At 36.4% G+C, this 19552-nt stretch overlaps 1 protein-coding gene across 4 annotated transcripts in view; it reads right to left on the bottom strand.

Moving 5' to 3' along the window:
* Window positions 1-19552, bottom strand: part of c11.1 (maestro heat like repeat family protein c11.1) — a 1259325-nt gene that overhangs the window by 302599 nt on the left and 937174 nt on the right. For 2 of the 4 annotated variants that reach the window (XM_090383553.1, XM_090383555.1), the window contains one exon: window positions 14284-14310. The exons of the other annotated variants lie outside the window; for them this stretch is intronic. In XM_090383553.1, the coding sequence (XP_090239679.1) occupies window positions 14284-14310 (27 nt within the window). The remainder of the gene's footprint in view (window positions 1-14283; window positions 14311-19552) is intronic. 4 annotated transcript variants of the gene reach the window in all.

The following is a 19552-nucleotide window of genomic DNA, read 5'->3' as shown; positions in this document are numbered from 1 at the left end:
TGGACTGGAGATGTGCGAAATGCTCCTGTGGCTATCCGAATGGCCTGATGGTGAACTGGATTTAACCACCGAAGTGCACTATCTCTAGCAGATCCATATACCTGGGACCCATAATTGAGTTTAGAACGGACAAGGGCTCGGTAAAGACGAAGAAGAGTAGAGCGATCTGCGCCCCGTGATGTTGACGAAAGGGCACGAAGGATGTTAAGCCCTTTAACACACCTTGTCCTAAGCTGACGAATATGTTGAACAAATGTCAGCTTTTTGTCGAAGATAAGTCCAAGGAATTTGACTTCTGCTACGACTGGGATGTTGTTTTGCCCAAGCCTTAAATCCGGTTCAGGATGAAGATTACGTTTGCGACAGAAGTGTACACAAACGGTCTTCTGTGATGAAAATCTGAACCCATTAGCCAATGACCAAGATGTAAGGTGGTCAATGGCTTTCTGCAGTTGCCTTTCAATGACCCTCACATATTGCATGAGTGACAAAATATAGTAAAGTCGTCAACATAGAGGGCATTGTTTATTGTGGGCGGAAGTTGTTCCGTGATAGAGTTTATTTTGATTGCAAAAAGCGTGACACTTAGAACGGACCCTTGTGGGACTCCCTCTTCCTGACAGAACTCTCGAGAGACAGTAGATCCTAGACGCACTTGAAAATGACGATTGGAAAGGAAGTTTTTGATAAAGAGAGGAAGGTTACCCCTAAGACCAAAGTTGTAGAGGTCCTTTAATATTCCAAATCGCCAGGCTGTGTCGTACGCTTTTTCAATATCAAAGAAAACTGCTACCAGATGCTCGGATTTAATAAAAGAGTCACGAATGTATGTTTCAAGTCGGATTAAATGATCCAAAGTGGTTCTGTCTCTTCGGAAGCCGCACTGAGTCCTGGAAAGCAGGTCATTTGTTTCCAAATACCACACAAGGCGGGCATTAACCATTCTTTCCAGGACCTTGCACAAACAGCTTGTCAGAGCAATAGGACGATAGTTACTTGGATATCTAGGATCCTTTCCTGGTTTTGGGAAGGCAAGAACGATTGCTTTCCGCCAGGAATCCGGAAATTGTTTATCAAGAAAAATTCTGTTAAATAAAATTAATAAGTGATTTTTAGACTGTGGTGACAGATGTTTTATCATTTCGTAGTGGATGTCATCGGGCCCGACAGCACTTGCATGCATAAGAAAGAGTGCTGCCTTTAACTCTTCCTGTGTAAAGGGCTTGTTATATGGTTCGAGCCCTTTTGAAGAGAAATTTAATGGATGTTTCTCACGTTTTTCTTTCAAGGCCAAGAACTCTGGAGGGAATGATGTTGTTGCAGATATTTTCGCAAATGTTTCACCTAGAGTATTTACAACTGCAGTTCGGTCTGCAATTAGACATCCATTGTGCTCGAGAATCACCGAAGGGCACGGTGGGTATTTGCCCTTCATTTTCCGGATCTTGTCCCAGACTACTTTTGAGTTGGCAGTCTGGGTTATGGATGATGTAAAACGGATCCAAGATTTCCTTTGGCTCTGACGTTGGATATAACGTGCTTTTGCACGTGCACGTTTAAAGGATATTAGATTATCAGTCGTGGGATATCGACGGAATATCCCCCAGGCTTTGTTTTGTGCCTTTTTTGCTGTTGTGCACTCTGAATTCCACCAAGGTTTAGGAAATAGTGGAAACCGGCTGGATGTTTTTGGGATTGCAATTGAAGCTGATTGGACAATACTTTCTGTAACGTACGTGACTGCATCATTGATATGTTCCCGACTGACTGTAGCGAGGTCAAGATTTGCCAGATGTTGAAAGGCATTCCAGTCAGCCTGATCAATCTTCCACTGCGGTAAACTAAATGGCTGACACGGTCTACCACTAGTTAAGGTGGTGATCACGGGGAAGTGATCACTTCCATATGGGTTTTCTTCCACCTCCCATATAGCTGAAGGAAGGAGGGAAGGGGAACAGATAGAAAGATCAATGGCAGAAAAAGTACGGGTAGGCATGTGGAAGAAAGTGTGTGTTCCCACATTCAGAAGGGAGAGGTCATTGTCATTGAGCATACGCTCTATGACTCGTCCCCTTCCGTTAATGTTAGTACTACCCCACAGAGTGTTATGTCCATTACAGTCCACAAGAAATAATAAAGGGGGAGGCAATTGCGTGACGAGATCATCAAGGTCTTTCTGGAGGATGTCAATACCAGGTGGTAAATAAACAGAGCAAACAGTTAATAAAAACCCCACTTTAAGGTGAATTGCTACAGCCTCTACGTTGGTTGTAAGTTGCAAAGGCTGAAAGGGAATCTGGTTGCTCATGAGGATTGCAACTCCTCCATGGGCAGGACCATCCACAATTCTATCCTTACGAATGATGGTAATGTTATACATGGTGGGGTCATCATTTGCCTTTAAATAAGTCTCCTGTATGCAAAAGCAAACTGGTTTGTGCTTTTGCAGGAGTGCCTTGATGTCGTCAATATTTTGCCGGAATCCACGACAATTCCACTGTAGGAATTTAGCCATTATTTGGACTTGGTGGGTCCATCAGGCGGCTTCCGAGGTGCTGAGGGCTTAATTTTGTCAGTCTTGGATTTATCTTTTTTGGGGAAGAATGGGCGCTGTCCCGTGTCCATTTCCTCCTCCGCAAAGAGTTCCAAAACTGACTCATCATGTACCTCCTTCTGCTCGATATCCATGTTTTCCTGGGTACTAGGTGTTACTTCCCCTTTCTTATTCTTTTCTTTTGCTTTTGTTACTTGTGGAGCATTAAGAGGTACCGATATAGGAGTGGCAGCTGATTGGTCCTTCTGTGCAGGTTTTTGGGAGCTTAAGAGATAACGTGCGATGGGCGTAAATGATTCTTTTGGAGGGATGGACATGTCCGTCTGAGTTCCAATGGAACACCTCCCTGCTGCCTTCTGGGCGTAGGTAGGTTTGTTGATGTTTAGAGGTTTCACTGCTTTCCTTGCCTCCTGGTACGATATGTTTAGCTCTGCCTTCAGCCGTTGAATTTCTTTTTCTTCCTTCCACTTCTGGCATGCCCTTGAATAGGCCGGATGTTCTCCCTCACAGTTAATGCAGGTGGGTTTAGTGGCTAAACATGCTGTTGTTTCGTGGTCCTTTGCACCGCACCGGGCGCATGCAAGGACTCCACGGCAGGCCATTTGAGAATGTCCATACTTCTGACATTTAAAACACCGTAAAGGGTTCGGAATGTATGGACGTACTGGACAGTTGATATATCCAGCTTTAATTTCATCACGAGGTTTGGGAGAGTTAAAAGTCAGGATAACACTCCTGGTTTTAACAAGTTTCCCATCCCTACGTGCACTAATTCTCTTGACGGCTATAACTCCTTGAGGTTTCAGTTCCAAGCAGATTTCCTCCTCGGTTACGTCGAGAAGGTTCCATTCTGAAATGACACCTCTCGATGAATTCAGTGTTCTATGTGGTGTTACAGTAACGGGTACTCCTCCGATCGATGTTGCGCGGAGTAGCTGCTCGGATTGCCTGTCAGTTTTTGATTCAATTAAAAGGTCTCCAGAACGGAGCCTCTTAACAGATTTGGGTGAACCTGCTAACCCGTCTAGCCCTTTTTGTATAAAAAAGGGTGACATTTTACCAATCGGTGTTTCATTGGTAGAGTGAATGATTAAAAATTTTGGAACAGGCCCTGTTGATATTTCTGTTCGCTGCCTCTTTATAGCTATAATGCTATCTGTATCCTTGTCAATGGTTTCAGATAGGGACCGGGTTGGGGCCCCTGAAGAAGTTTGTTTATCAGGATTCATAGAGATTTTTTATTTGTTCAGTGCCCGGGCTCCCCACCCACCACGGAGCCCAAAGGGACGCCCACTACCCGGCATGCAATAAATGCGCTCGGGAGTGGGACGCCAGGGCTACCCAGACACTATACCCGCACCGCCGCCAGCCTGAATCCTGTCCCTCGGACCATGAGGGTAGGGGCATGGCATTGACACGGTTGACCCTCGCAGGTGAGCCTACTAGCCGATTGATCCTAGCCGGGCCTTCCAGGACCACCCGTCTTGTCGAAGCAGGGGCCAAAGTGGTGTATTGAAGCTGGGCCCCTCAACCACCAGGATCCCCCTTTCCGAATTTCCACGGGTCGCAGCGCACGGCAAACACGGCGGATTCCATTGATGTAAGCCTGGAACCTGGGCTGACATGAGGAATTATTCAGGGAGGGGAATACCAGAGGTGAATTAAACTCTGGCAGTGAGCTATATGATTTGGTAATGAGAGGAAAGTGGATGAGAAATTGTTGAAGATAAACATAAAAAAGGAGCCGGGGTGGATGGGATCTATCCAGTTATATTAAAGGAGGCAGCAAAGGAAGTAAGCAAACCCTTAGCCATAATTATGAGAGCTTTCTTGGACTGGAGATGGGCAAATGTGACCACAATTCACAAAACAGGATCAAAGGGTGACACAAGTAATTATAGACCTGTTAGTTTAACTTCTGTTCCAGGAAAATTAATGGAGGCACTGGTTAAAGAAGCACTGCAGGATCATCTAGACAAGACTTCAGTTATAGTTCGGACACAGCATGCATTTGTTAAGGGGAAGTCTTCTCTAACTAATCTGATTGGATACTATGATGTGGTCACAAAGTAAGTGCAGGCAAAAAATAATCTTGATATCATGTACAGATTGATCATCACTAATCTGGTAGTGTTGGGACCTGTGTGGTGCTGGATTAGTGAGTTTGCGGATCACTGGTGGTTATTTTAGCACATACATTTTACCCAACAGCTAACCACCTCCGTCTACATTTAACACTTTGACTGCCAAGCTAGTTTAAGAAAAAAATTCCCCAGGGACCAAAAAATATTTAGGAAATAATTTTATTAGTACTTCTAAAATAAATATTGTAATGTCAGTGTTGTCATTTTTTTGCTTAAAGTATAAAAAAAAAGTCTTTTTTTTTTTTATATCGCATATATGTGGCCACATATGTTGGTGACTTAATTTCTTGAAAAGCCATGTCGGCCACATACGTGTGACACTGTTACGGCATACATATCAATGTCGTTTGTGATTAGTTTATTGTACATATGGAGAGTGCTGCAATAAAACTAATTACAATAAAATAAACTCTCAAACATCACAAAACGTTTGTCGGTATTGTTAGAGATTTTGTGAAAACAAGTTCGTTAGCGTGCTGTATTATCCATCATATTAAATTTGATGAAACTTTTGTTGTGTTTTTCCACAAGTTTGTATAAGTGTGTTGTAAAAAAAAAAAATCTAAAAAGGAATGGCTAAAAGAAAATTACTAAGATAAGAGGAACTGAGAGAAATTGCTGGAATTTACAATTAAGCAGAATTAAACTTCTCAGAGGCACACCGCTGTCGAGTTTTTTCAGAAGTTCAACTTCATCTTTTATGGAAAATGTATGGTGTTTGCACTTTACACCTTGAGAGGCACTTCCTTTATGCATTGGAACCATGGCTGAGGCTAAATGTGAGCAGGCTATATAATAAATGCAGAAAAACAAGTGGGAATGGCTTTCATACCAACTAACGAGTTCACGCCAACAGCTGATGCTGCAACCAATGCCACCAAAACAGTAGTGGCAGGTGGTTGCGCCAACCCAGGAAATTTGAAATTACGTTCACGGAAATTATGTCCGAATTAGAGATGGAACCAGATTACTGGTGGCCAGATTAATGATGGTCAACGTGTACTTGGATATTAGGAAAGCTCTTGATACTGTTGCACATGGAAGGCTGCTGTACAAATTGGAGCAGTATGGCAATAACGGCAAATTGCTACTATGGATGAGAGGATGGTTGAATGGGAGAAGACAGAGAGTGGTAATAAGCGGAAACTGCTCTTTGTGGACTAATGTTATTAGTGGAGCCCCCCCCCCCCCAGAGTTCGGTGTTGGGACTAGGATCTAGAAAAGTTGAGCAGATGTGTTGAGGGAGGCAACTGATGTTTAACATTGACAAATGAAAACTACTGCATATGGTTAGCAGTTACCTGAGCGTAACATATCAAATGTGTGGTACTACACTCAGGGTGGTAGAGAATGAAAAGGACCTGGGGGTAGTTGTGCAGTCAGATATGAAATTTTCTGAGTAGTGCAGATGGTCTGCCAGAGCAGTGCATGGGGTCTTGTCAATGATGTACAGTAATTTTGCTAGCAGGGATAAGGAAATGATTATCCACTTTTATAATGGTCAGACCACACCTTGAGTACTGTACACAGGTCTGGAGGCCTCATTTTAGGAAGGATATAGAACTGCTGGAATGAGTACAGAGAAGGGCAACATGATTAGTGAATGGAACAAACCATTGCTCTTAGAAAGAAAGGCTTACGTTTTGCAAATTATAGTGTTTGGTGACTTCGCACGTGTGAGATGATCTGATTGAGGCTTTTAAGGCCTTGAATAGTTTGAGCAAGCTCAATGCATTCTTCCTTTGACCAGATTAATCACCTGAGGAGACAGAAATTCAAATTGAGGAAAGACAGTTGTAGTATAGATGTGCAGAAATTTGCCTTTAGCCAGCAGGTGGTTGATTGCTGGAACAAACTTCCATCTGTCATTGTAGAAGTTGACAGCTTAAATAAATTCAAGGCAGGACTAGACAAACATTTGGAGCAAGTGGATGGGATGGGTTTTTTTTTTTTTTTTGCTGATGCTGTATAAGCTTGCTTTCTTGCATCATATGCGTCTACTAATACTAATGTATTTAAAATACATTAAAATCTCCTAGTACTAGAATTGGGGGTCCTATGTATATCGTAATTTTTGATAACATCAGATCGAATTACCTCAGTTTCATCTTTTTTCTTTCTTTCTTCTTAAGTTTGTTGTTTTTGATTTCATGTTCGAATTATCCATATTTACTGAATTATCGAAATAACTGATTATTAATTGGTCACTTAATGATAATTCAATTACGGCCATCATTGTATGTTTCTCCTTAACAGTTTTATTGCTTCCTAATAGGAAACACTGTTCTGTTTTTTGTTGTTTTCTTTTCTTATTTTCTTTTGCTTTTTGTTGTTTTTCATACTGGGATTCCCTTCATGCAGGATACTTGCCTTGAAAATTGACCCAAGCGGGTTTGTAGATGACCATGCCTTGTTCAAATGGTGTTCTGCACCACATTAAGCATAGTCAATGCTCCATGACAGCCCATATGTAAAAGTTCATATCTTTGGCATTTAAAACAGGCGCCTCCGTAGCCAGGTGGGAAGGAGCAGCAGTGCGTAGCACACGCTTCTTGATTAGCCCGGGGTTCGAGTCTGTCACCACCAAATACGGAGGATGCGGAAAGGTCAGGGAATGACCACCGCATATCCCGGAGCAATATGGCCTTAGTTGCTAATGCTCCTAAAAACAAACAAACAAACAAGCATTTAAAACATTGCAAAGGATTTGAAGATATGTACAATTCAGGTACCAGTTGCGATCAAGTTAGGAGATTGTGGAGAATTAAAAGTGAGGATGAGGTTTCTGGTTAGTACTAGATTCCCATCATTATGTACTAATATATTTATTTTTTTTGCTGCTAACACTACCTGCAACTTTTGTTTAGAGCAGATTTCTTCCTCAGAAATATCTTGGAGATCCCACTTACAATGAATTACTACACCTTACAATGAATTCAGAGTTTTCTGTGGTGTCAGTGATCAATATTCTTTCGATTGTAGTTGCTTAGAGTCCTGGCTTTCTCCTGTTTTCATCTTCAGTTAAAGGATCTATAGAATAAAATGTCTTTCTTGATTTGGGGAACCTGATCCTTCTAAACCATTATGTTTAGAGAATGGCTGCATTGGTATTATAAGTATCAGTGTTAAATTTTCTGATAGAGACCTTATTGTGATCCCAAAAGAAGGGAACATCACTATTGGGATTCATAACAGATTTTACTTTGCATGATGTCAAAATTTGCAGATGAAGTAAAGATTTGTAGAGTAGGTAATGATATGTAAGCAGTGCTCCTAAAGTGGCAGCTATGTTTTAATGCAGAAAAATGCAAGGTCTTAACACTTGGGGAATAGGTTTTTTTTTTTTTTTTTGTTTTGTTATTTCGTTTTTTAGGAGCATTAGCAACTAAGGCCATATTGCTCCGGGGATATGCGGTGGTCATTCCCTGACCTTTCCGCATCCTCCGTATTTGGTGGTCATGGGCTTGAACCCCGGGGAACAGCAACCCCAAAATAAATTACACACTTGGTGGTGTTGAATTAAAAACAGGAAAGGAAGAAAGGGATCTGGGAGTTATAATATAGTTATAGTAATATATATGGTAATAGCCAATCAGCTGGTAGTAGAAGCAAAAAATTAAGAATGGGAAAGGAAGTGTGTGACTATTAATAGCAAATTGGGCCTCAAGCGATCAGTGGAATCGTGGAAGGCCCTTAAAGACTTGAGAAAACAGAAAAAACACAACGCTAGTTTGCAATTAATACCTTGGAAAGATTGGATGAAGTACTATGAAGGGCTTTTAAAAGAGGACTGGGAAGAGTTTAACATGGTGGAGGATTTCAGTATAGAAGACTCGTGCTTAAAAGTTTCTGTTAGGGAAGTGGAACTCTTGCTAAAGGAGGGTAGGAATGGCAAATCACCAGGACCTGGAGGAGTTTATATGGATTTCAGAAGATGGAAGAAGAGGAATGGCTGTTTTGATACAAAAAATGTTAAATGGTATACTAAGAAGAGAAGAAATACCAAAAAAAAAAAATGACAACAGGATATATTACATTAATTTATAAGAAGATTAATTTATAAGACAATTACAGGAATAATAGATGTAGAATTAAAGTGGAATCAGCTTTGTCACTGAATTCCACACTTCAAAGGGCTTATTACAAGGCTGTTGCACGTCACCAACACTTTTCAAAATTTATATCATCATATGCCTAAGATACTGGTAAAAAAAAATGCAATAAAATGGGATTGCTGATCAATAAGAACACCTATATTTGCAATTTACTTTTTTGCAGATGATCAGGTAGTGATAGTACAAGACTTAGAAGATGCACACTATGCATGTCGTAAATTGTTGGAGGAATATAAATGATGGGGTCTAAAAATCAGTTTTAGCAAGACTGAAATGTTGCCTTCAGGATCAGGACACATTCTAAATATTGAAGGTTTTAAAATCAAACAAGTCGATAAATTCAAATATTTGGAATCAATCTTACTAACTGATGGATCATCCCAAGAAGAGATCAATAAGAGAATTGCAGATGGCAGAAAGGCTATTGGCATGTTAATTTCTGTTCTATGGAGCAGAAATATTCTAAATAAAACAAAGAAACTTATATTTTAAACGATTTTACAAAGTCTTTTATTGTATGGAGTGGAAACCTGGACAGTAAATAGGCGAGGGGAAATTGCTCTCCACAGAAATGGATTTTTGGAGATGCTCAGCAAGAACTTCTAGAAAAGGCAGAAAATGGAATGAGGACATAAGAGAGAAAACTGGAAGTGAAAAAAGAATATTATTGACACCATCAAAGAAAAGCGTTTAACATGTAAAACAGATGCAAGAAACCAGATATCCAAAGGCTATCCTGGAACAGATACCTCCTGGAAGAAAGAGAAGAGGAAGGAAGACGTGGATGGATGGAGTACATGACAGTCTGAGGTTTAATTGACCAAGACACCTTGAACTGCACTTTATGGCAGGAAAAAATTCCTACCAAAAATAACTTTTAGGCTGAGGAAACTCACTGTAAATGGAAACACTCCAATATAACCAATTCTTATCAGTGTTAAATTTTCTGATAGAGACCTTGTCGTGATCCCAAAAAAAAGAGAACACCACTATTGGGATTCATAACAGATTTTACCAAATGCAATGTCGAAATTTGCAGATGAAGTAAAGATGGTAGAATAGCTAATGATCAGTAAGCAGTGTTCCTTCAGGATGATTTGAACAGACTGCAAGAATGGTCAGAAAAGTGGCAGATATGTTTTAATGCAGCAAAATGCAAGGTCTTACAACACTTGGTGAATAGCAACTCCAAAATAAATTACACACTTGGTGTTGTTGAATTAAAAACAGTAAAGGAAGAAACAGATCCGGGAGTTATAATATGGGCAGATATGAAGTTTTCTGAGCAGTAATCAGGCAGCCGTGAAAGCCCATGGCATCCTATAGATGATTTATGGAACATTATCCTGTAGAGATAGGGAGGTCATAGTCCCATTGTGCAATCCAATTGTAACACCACATCTGGAATAGAATACAACGTTCAAGTATAGAGACTTCATTTGAAAAAAAAAAAAAAGATATTGAACTTCTTGAAATGGTCCAAGATGGGCAATTTGCATGTTGAGATCAGCAAAAGGGTGACCATATGAGGAAAGTCTCTGATTATGGGGGCTACAGAGCTTGGAAATCAGGCACCTCAGAGGTGACCTAAGTGAGGTTTCTAAGGCTCTGAGAGGGGTAAAACAAAATTTGTATTTTCTTGTCTACTTTTTTTTTTTTTTTTTACCCCAGCCAGTGTGTGCAAGGAAGCCAGTGTGCCTTCCTTGCATCATATGGCTATTACTATTTCAGGGAACATGTTTGTGTCACTTTTCTTGTAGATGGCTGAAATTTGCAATGAATGGATCTGATGTGACAAATAAATTATATATAAATCCTCCTTCACTGCTTTTCTAAAATATTTTCAAAAATTCCATTCTTTGTATCTTATAAAGTTTTATATGGCACTTCCTGTGTTTTCTTAGAAAACTGGCTGATTGGGACACAATTGGATTTTTTTAAAATTAAATCTTTTCCATGTATCAGACTTGCAAATTGGAAGTGGCATTTAATACAACCATATGGCACTACAAATTCTTTTGAATTTTAAAAAAGTAATAGCTGTAGAGAAATGAAAAGGAATAGAAAAGAAAGCAGAGGTAAAAAAAAAACACAAAAAAAAAAAAAAAAAAACAGCAACACCTTATAGGAATAAATAAATATTTATATAAAAAATTATATTGTTGTAAATTGCAATCCTGGGGTTTTTTCAAGTGTCAACCACCAGAATTGTATAACAAGACAACAATTTAGTGTCCTCTGTTTCTAACATAAAGTACATGCCATAGCAAAATAAATTTAATAAACAGCATTAAGGAGAGAAAAAAAATATATATAAATAAAAAAATAATAATAAAAAAAATTAAAATATGTTTTTGCTTTCTATACTTCGTTTTTTCTATTCACTGAGCTATTAGTGTAACACAGGGGCAATGTGGATGCTATTGCTATCCTTTTCTCTACGCTATCTTCACCTCCTTTTTTATTCATTATTTTACATCTTCTTTACGAATACCATTTGCCTTTGCTTACTTCTGTTGCTCAGTACATATATATATATATATATATATATTTAACTATTTTCTTACTTATACTTCATATTCACTTCAAACTTATCAGTCATATCACATACAAAGCCTGTCATAATTTACAAACCTGCCTTTCCTTTAGAGTTTCCTTATTCATCTTCAATTTCTCTTCATATCCACTTATTACTATATACATTGACTTATTATTATTTCAATATTATTATACTGTTTATTTAATTTTACCTTAATTTTTCAAGTACAATGCACATTGGGACTACCTTCCCTATCTTTATAGAAGAATTTGCTGCTCTTGCTCTATTTATTATAAAAAAAAATTAATTTTTTAATACTTTCTTTTTGCATATTGTTTTCAGAGTATCTTTTTTTAATATTTTTTCTTCCATAGCTATAAGTAGGCATAGAAACAAATTTTTTAATAGATAATCAGGTGTGGTCCCCTGAAGAATTACCTGCTTTATGTATCAATTATTTATAGAATTGCATCAAAATTTTTTAAATTTTTTACTGGTCCTTAGCTTCTCACACCTTTAGATTTCTCTTACATCAAAAAAAAAAATGTTCCACCCCTTTATTTGATGCATGCTATTTTATTGTAATTATTTATTTTTACTTTTCCTGTGTAGCTTCATTCAGCCTAATTGGCTTTCTAATTCAGCCTTTAATTTATTATAATTCAATATATTACTTAGGTTTTTTTTGCTTTCTTTCCATGTCATCCACCCTTAATACTTCTCTTTCTTTCTTTCTATCCTTTCCCTACTAGTTTGCCACCTTGTGCTCTTTACATTTCCATTTGTCAGCTCTTTTCTAACTTAATTATTATAACTTTGCTTATATATATATATATCTTATAAAAAAAATTATATTTATGTCTTAAATGGCATATTGTAAGGTATTCAAAGCACAAAATTCAGACATAGAGAAAAGATAATCCAAATTATTTATTTCTGTTAGTTCTGTGTTACTAATACAGTAGTACACTGCTGATGCATTGTTTGATGTAACAAATTTTCAAAAATGTCCTGTTTATCTATGTTTCATGGTGTTTCTTTATGAATTTGGGTATGCTGATTCCAAATATAACCTTGATTTTTGCATAGCATCAATGGTTTGTTTTTCTAGAAATGAATGTGAACAGTAAATATGAAATGATATTATTTCAGACTTTTTCAAAATTTGAAGTAGAAACCCTCTGCAGGTTAATCAATATGAAGCGGTGAAAGCAAGACTGTTTCTTGGAAACAAGGGACTCTATAGTACATTAAGTGCCCCTGGCAGCAAATGAAGTCTGGCAAACTATTCTTTTCTGTAGTGCTGACTTACTGCTCTGCTGTCCTTTCTCTAACACATGTTTCACATTTTCATGGGCTTTTTTAATATGAGCAAAGTGTGTAACAGGAATCAGTGGGTGTATATAGCATTGATTCCTGTTGCATGCTTGATTTCTTGATTCAATTGGTGTATATCCCCACTGACAACACAGCTTTCAAACTCTTACTTGAACTGTGAAAAGATGCCCCCTCTTCTGGGGTGTGACTAATTTGATTTTACCTTAATTTGTCATGTACAAATTAATGTAAAATTTCTTAAAAAAGATCGATCAACACAGAGACTCTGCAACAGTGCAAAAATGAAATGCCTTTTTCTGTATGTGGAAGTCTTGCAGCTGGTACCAATAGATTCCATTCTTTTAACCTGACAGTAGTATTACTTCCTTCTGTAACATGAGTGACATTGGTCTCCTGGCAGGAGACTATATTTATATTTTAACTTTAATTTGAAGAAAGTAATGATTTTTGAATTGGGCTTTTAGTGCACTAATATTTGACCTTTTTACCAATAGATATCAAAACAAAAGTTTTACATAATTATATATTGTATTATAATTATTACATACTTATACAGTCTAAATATCTATATCTATCAATCATTATCAGTGTTTTTTTCTTAAATTTCTAAAGTTTAAAGTCTACCAGGCTGTTTAAAGTCTACCAGCAACCAAACCTAGAATGTGCTCATTCTAGGTTTGGTTTGTTGTAATTTGTATATTCAATGTATAGTGCAGAAGTAAGTGCCAAATGAATTTTCTAAAGCATTAAGTGTTGTTTCACTAAAACATAATTGTATCATGAGAACTCGTTTGCCATTCAACAATGTTATTCAGAAAAAAAGCTTTGTACTTTCTGGAGCTGGGGAGGGGGGGGGGGATCTCAGTTTTAAAAATGTCCACTTTTTGATAATTCTGGTTTTTTTGACATTCCAACTATACATATTAAAAGTTTTTCACCAGGCAATTGGGGGGGGGGGGTTAAATGTTTCTTTGTAAATGCTTAACCTATTACCAGTGCTGTCATTACCAATATTATCACATTTACTTTGTAATGTCATTTTCAATGTTTAACATCTGAAATTAAAAAAAAAAAGCAGTGGTGAAATTATTTTAACATAGTGGCTCCCATGTCCCCTCAAAAATTTCATAAATTTCACATCTGTCCTTCTGGAACAATTGCAAATAAACAGATTTGACTTAAAATTTAGCTGTAAGTATGCACACTTTCATAAATTACATTGGCACTATATTTAGGGTATATTTTCATGGAAAGTTGGTGTATTATCACAGTCTACAATCAAGAAAATCAAGTGCTGCAAGGCTGCCAGTCTGTGCAATTTTACACGGCTGATGAAAAATTTAAAGAAGTTTAACATGTCAAATTTGTGGACAAGAATAACATTAGAACAGGTTTTGATGGTTACAAAGATGTGGGCAACTTCACAGATTTCACTTTATAACACGTATGCACAGAGGAGCAATATGGTGATCATTCAAAGTCCAGTAGCACCAAGAACAGGCAATGTTTTCATTAGGTACATTGGCACTATATCTAGCATATAAAATCAGACACAAGCAAGCATAAGCACATTTCCTGCTTTTGAACACTTACCGCAATCGAATCATCCTCACCACCAGGCTTCAGGTTAGTTTGTAAAACAATTATAAACCATCACTTCAAAACACACTCATTTGCAAATTTTCTTATATTTTTATAACTGATAAAATATGAGCATTAAATTATCATTCTGTACAAAAATTAAAACTTGTATACATTTTATATACAGAATATGTATAAGCTTAGTGGAACACTGGTAATGAAAGTTAACTGCACCCTTTACAACATAATTACATCAACCACAAAACTTGCATTTTAAATTTATTGTCTAATAGTCAGTTCATATTATGCTCTGAAGCTGTTTCCAAGGCAAGTGAGATAAGGTGTGTAAAATGTACAATTTGGGAGGATGGAGAGAGAGAGAGCAAACAAAAATATGATTCTTAAATCCAAAATTAGCTCTGAGAAACTCGGATGTGATAAAAAAGAATAGTAAGTATTCACATGGGTAACAAGTCAAATAACATTAGAAATGCATGTTTACTATAATTTAAGGGTTGTTACTTTTTCCAAAGTTCAGGTTCTGAAACTAAGTTCTTTACTATATAAAATTCATATCAAGATTACTTACAAAAATTTATAAAGGTATCCATTTTTTCATTTCATATTTTTCAGTAAATAACATTTATATATTTTTTAAGCAAACATGAATGCAAACTGGAACATGATAACAGAATATTAGCTAAAAATTAAACTGTTCAAAGTTGATGGCTTGAAGGAGACCAGAATTCTACTGAGTCTGGGTACACAATAAATAGCATACGTACAAGGAACTATGACAGGAAGATTTTGCTGCTATAAAGGTTAGTGGAACAAGAGTAAGTGATGTTATATTGCTCCTGCCACAAGACTAAGTGATGCATCTATGTATCACCTTCAATGATATGTACATCTCTTATGGTCTATAAATGGTTTCACGTTTATGGATTTACATAATGAATTTATGATGTAAGTTTATTATCTTCAAAAACTAGTTGTATCAAAGAAATAAAATATATGTGAAAGGAAAGTCGTTACTCTCTGATATATAGGTAACAGTTAATGATTATATGTTTAACTGTAAGTCAGCACTAGCAATTAGGACAGAAGTTCTTAGTTGCTGACAAATTAAATAGGCAATTGGCATCTACGATTACAAATGAAGAATTTTTTAGAGATAAGATGGAAATTTTCTAAAATTTTAACTAGAAGCTGAATTATTTTATGGTACCTCAGAAGAAATTGGAGAAATTGTTGAAGATAAACATAAAACAGGGCACAATACTGATGAAGACATATCAAGGTTAATGTCTAAGTTTTCAGATGATAGAAATGTGGGCGGGGTGGTTAATCACACTAATCAGAGTATGCTGCTGCAACAAGATATAAACCAATTAGATAGATGGGCCAAGAAGTGGCACTCAAGTTTAATACTACTGACAAATGCAAGGTATTCCATATGGGGTGCAGTAATCCTAGATTAATGTACTTACTGTATGGTACTACACTCAGGGGAGTGGTGAATGAAAAGGACCTGGGAGCTAATTGTGCAATTAGGTATGAAGGGATGGGATGCTGGGTTGTGCAGACAGGTTGCCAGGACAGTCTATGGAGTTTTGTCAATGATATACAGGAATTTTGTTAGCTGGGATAAGGAAGTGATTATCCCATTGTATAAGGCAATGGCCAAGCCATACCTTGAGTAATGCATACAGGTCTGGAGGCCTCATTTTAGGAAGGGTATGGATCTGTTGGAACAGGTGCAGAGAAAAGCAACAAGATTAGTGAGAGGAACAATGAGAGAGAGGTATTCTTACCAGGAAAGGCTTTATTTCTGCAAAGTGCAGTGCTGGGCACTAGGCGAGGAGATCTGACTGAAGTAAGGCTTTGAATGAATTGAGTAAGCTCAATGATGAATGAATCCTCCCTCCTGTTCAGATACACAAGAGGGGGCATAAATTCAAACTGAGTGTTATAGATGTGGGCAGTTGAATTAAATTATTCAAGAAAGAATAGAGAGAGAGATTGGTAGAAGAGATGGACAGGTGATATGGAAATTTTTTTTTTTTTTTGGTGATGCTATATAAGCTTGCTTTCTTGCATCATCTACCACTATTAATACTAATATTGTGGGGAATTATCTGTGGTTCTCAAGCAGAAATGAGTAAGGTTAGTATGTCAGTAATTCTTTCTTTCCATTTTCTCTTAAATATGATATCCATTATGCTGGTTTAGGTTTTATACATAAGAGTTTATTATTTATTTAACCCTGCAAAAGTTTTAGCAGTTACCTCTAATGTAGTGTTTCCCAAACTTAAAATAATTACATACCGCCAACCGGGATAGCCAGGTGGGTAAAGTACCTGCCTGGCAACCCAAAGGTCGCGGGTTCGAATCTCGCCTCGGGCTTGGATCAAAGTACTGCATTATGGCCACAGAAGCCGATGCGCCAACAACTACCAAAAAAAAAAAAAAAAATTACATACCCCTTTTGAGAGTTTAATCTTAAAAGCATCCCTTCTCGAGCAAAAAAAAAATTAGGAGTAATTTTAATAATACTATTTTATCTTGACTAGAGCAAATACAGTACAGTATATGGTAATTAAAATAAAAATCAACAAACATTCTGAAAGGACAGCATAGATATATATATGCTGTCCTGTCAGATTTGTACCAGTCTAAAATTAAAGTACGCATGTTAGCTAGTGAAGAAAGCACATTATTGATACTTACTATTTTGGTACTGAAATTGATATTCAAATGTATACATTTAAATGAAGTTTAAATTGTTACATACCAAGGACTTTTTTTAATTTTACACAAAAACTTACAATATTCACTCAGTAATAAATGATTAATCAAAATTTTATAATGCATGTTTTTTGAAAAGACTACTGTCACTGGCATTCTAAAATTAAACCAGTTACTGTTCATACATATATACATACAACAGTAAAGTTCGTTCAGAGATCTGGGAGACAAAAAGCAGTAAACAAAACGGTATAAATATCAAGTGATTACTTCCCAGAGATGTCTGGTACAACATTGCTTGGGTCACCACATGTAAACAACACACACAAAATGAGCAAATACTCACATACTGATCACTTTAAGAGTGTAGTCCAATAAAATTAGATGAAAAGGGGAGAAAAGCCCAAAAAATCAATGATTATATAGCTTTATCATCTTTTATGATTCAATAAACTAAAATTGTGATTCTAATAAAAGAATAATTTTACATAGTGCAACTTATAAAGGGTTCAGGTTTTCAAGTTTTGATTCAATAAGGCTGCTGATTCAATTAACCAGTGAAATTGGGCCCACTGTATGAAATTTTAATGAATTATTTTCTGCAGCTAAAAAAACTATGATAAAGTAAAATAAAAAAAATTCTGCTGTGTACCTTTTAAAACCCTTTCATGGAGAGCTTCAGGAAACACTGCTCTTTAGATTCTTTTGATAAACAGGTTTTTAATCTGTATTTGTCACTTAATAGAGGGAAGTTGAATTGCTAATTTTTTTTTTTTTTTTTTTTTAAATGAGCTACACTCCTACTGGCAATTTCATTTGCATTATGGATAATTTTATCATTTACTGGCTTTAGTCCATATTCATTGATTTTCCTTATAGAGAATTCTTTTAATGTAATAAGATACACCTTTAAAATTTCTGCATATGGCACTGCCATAAACAAAAAAACAATCATGTCATAAAAAAAAAACTGACATGCAATCAATTTAAAAAATTTACATAGGAAAATTTTGATCGGCATTCCAGAGAGAAATCTGCATACTGAACAAACTTTGATAAAGCTGTTTGTATGTAGCTGCCTAAGTGACTGCCATTTTCCACTGCTCAGCGGGAGTGGTGTGTGTCAGCACAAGAAAATTGACATGGTCCTTAATTCAAAAAGCTGGAAAAAGCTGTCAATAAAATATTTATGAAAGGTAAAGTCAGGCATCACATCGTGTTTTTGCTGATGTGAAAAATCCTCATGGGTACTGGTCAAAATTACCTATGTATTCCATTTGTAGAATGTTTTTTTTTATTTTAAAGAAATATATTACTCTGTATTAATTAAAAGAAATACTCTCACACTTTTTTTATGAATAGTGCTAAACACTAAATATGGCATTGTTTTTTTTTTTTTTAATTCTGATAACAGTGTATCATTTGGGAATTTTATTGCCTTGCTAAGTGATGTGCCCGAGTGGAACTGCATAGCAATCCAAATTTAAATAAACTTGTAAACCTTCCTTTGAGCATATTAATGGCAAACTGTGCCAACACAAGTCTAACTCATTTATAAACCATTCTTCAGACTGGAGAGCTATGTTTCAATTTTCAAAAGTTTGCATAAATTTAAAAGGAGTAAACAAAATGCTTTATTCAAGCCAGAAACTCTGCATGTGTGAGGATAACTTGTAGCCTGTTAAAGATTACTTGCATCAGAAATTTGTAATTCATAAGTTCTTTTCCTTAAGGCATTTATTAATATGTCTTATCTTAAAACTTCTTTTAGCTGATGAACTAGATTTGAAAAAATGAATTGGCCATTTACCAGCAGTTATTTATACTTATCAATTTGGTAACTTTGAAAAGTTTCCATACTGCTTTCTTCACGTCTAATTTTTTATTTAAATAGACCTATCAATGGTTGCCACAGTTCAACCACTTTGGTTAACTTTTCTATGAGCAAGTGTGATGAAGGAGCATACATTCACAGCAGAATGGTTTCCATTACTGGCCAGCTCAGTGCAGGGAATTTTTTGTGGTATTTTTAAAAAATTGTAACACAAAAAAAAAAAAAAAAAATATATATATATATATATATATATATATATAAATGCTTTTAAATACCAATGTGTTCTTATTCTGATGTGAATTTCCAACATTGGCATAAAATTAATTTCAAAAATTAAATTAGAAAGTAAAAAAAAAAAAAATTGTGTGGGTGTTTTTTTTTTTTTTTTTGTGCAATAATATTCTGAATCTTTTCACCATTACCTTGAATTGTGGGATATCAAATCAGAAAAAGTACCCACAAAAGCATCTATGGAAGAGACATGCAGTAAAAATTAAGTACCTATGTGAGAGAGAGAGAGAGAGAGAGAGAGAGAGAGAGAGAGAGAGAGAGAGAGAGAGAGAGAGAGAGAGAGAGAGAGAGAGAGAGAGTGTTTCAGAGACGGGTCATTAATTAACCTGACTGTCCTATTTTGGGACACCACAATATGTGAGAACAATATTCAATATTATGGCAGATTTCAGATTTATACTTTTTCTT

The sequence above is a fragment of the Mastigoproctus giganteus genome, chromosome 10 (genome assembly GCF_048544385.1).
Source record: "Mastigoproctus giganteus isolate SK-2022 chromosome 10, ASM4854438v1, whole genome shotgun sequence".
NCBI classification, from domain to species: Eukaryota; Metazoa; Arthropoda; class Arachnida; order Uropygi; family Thelyphonidae; genus Mastigoproctus; species Mastigoproctus giganteus.
The sequence above is the reverse complement of the archived record's forward strand: the minus strand, read 5'-3'. Positions and strand labels throughout refer to the sequence as shown.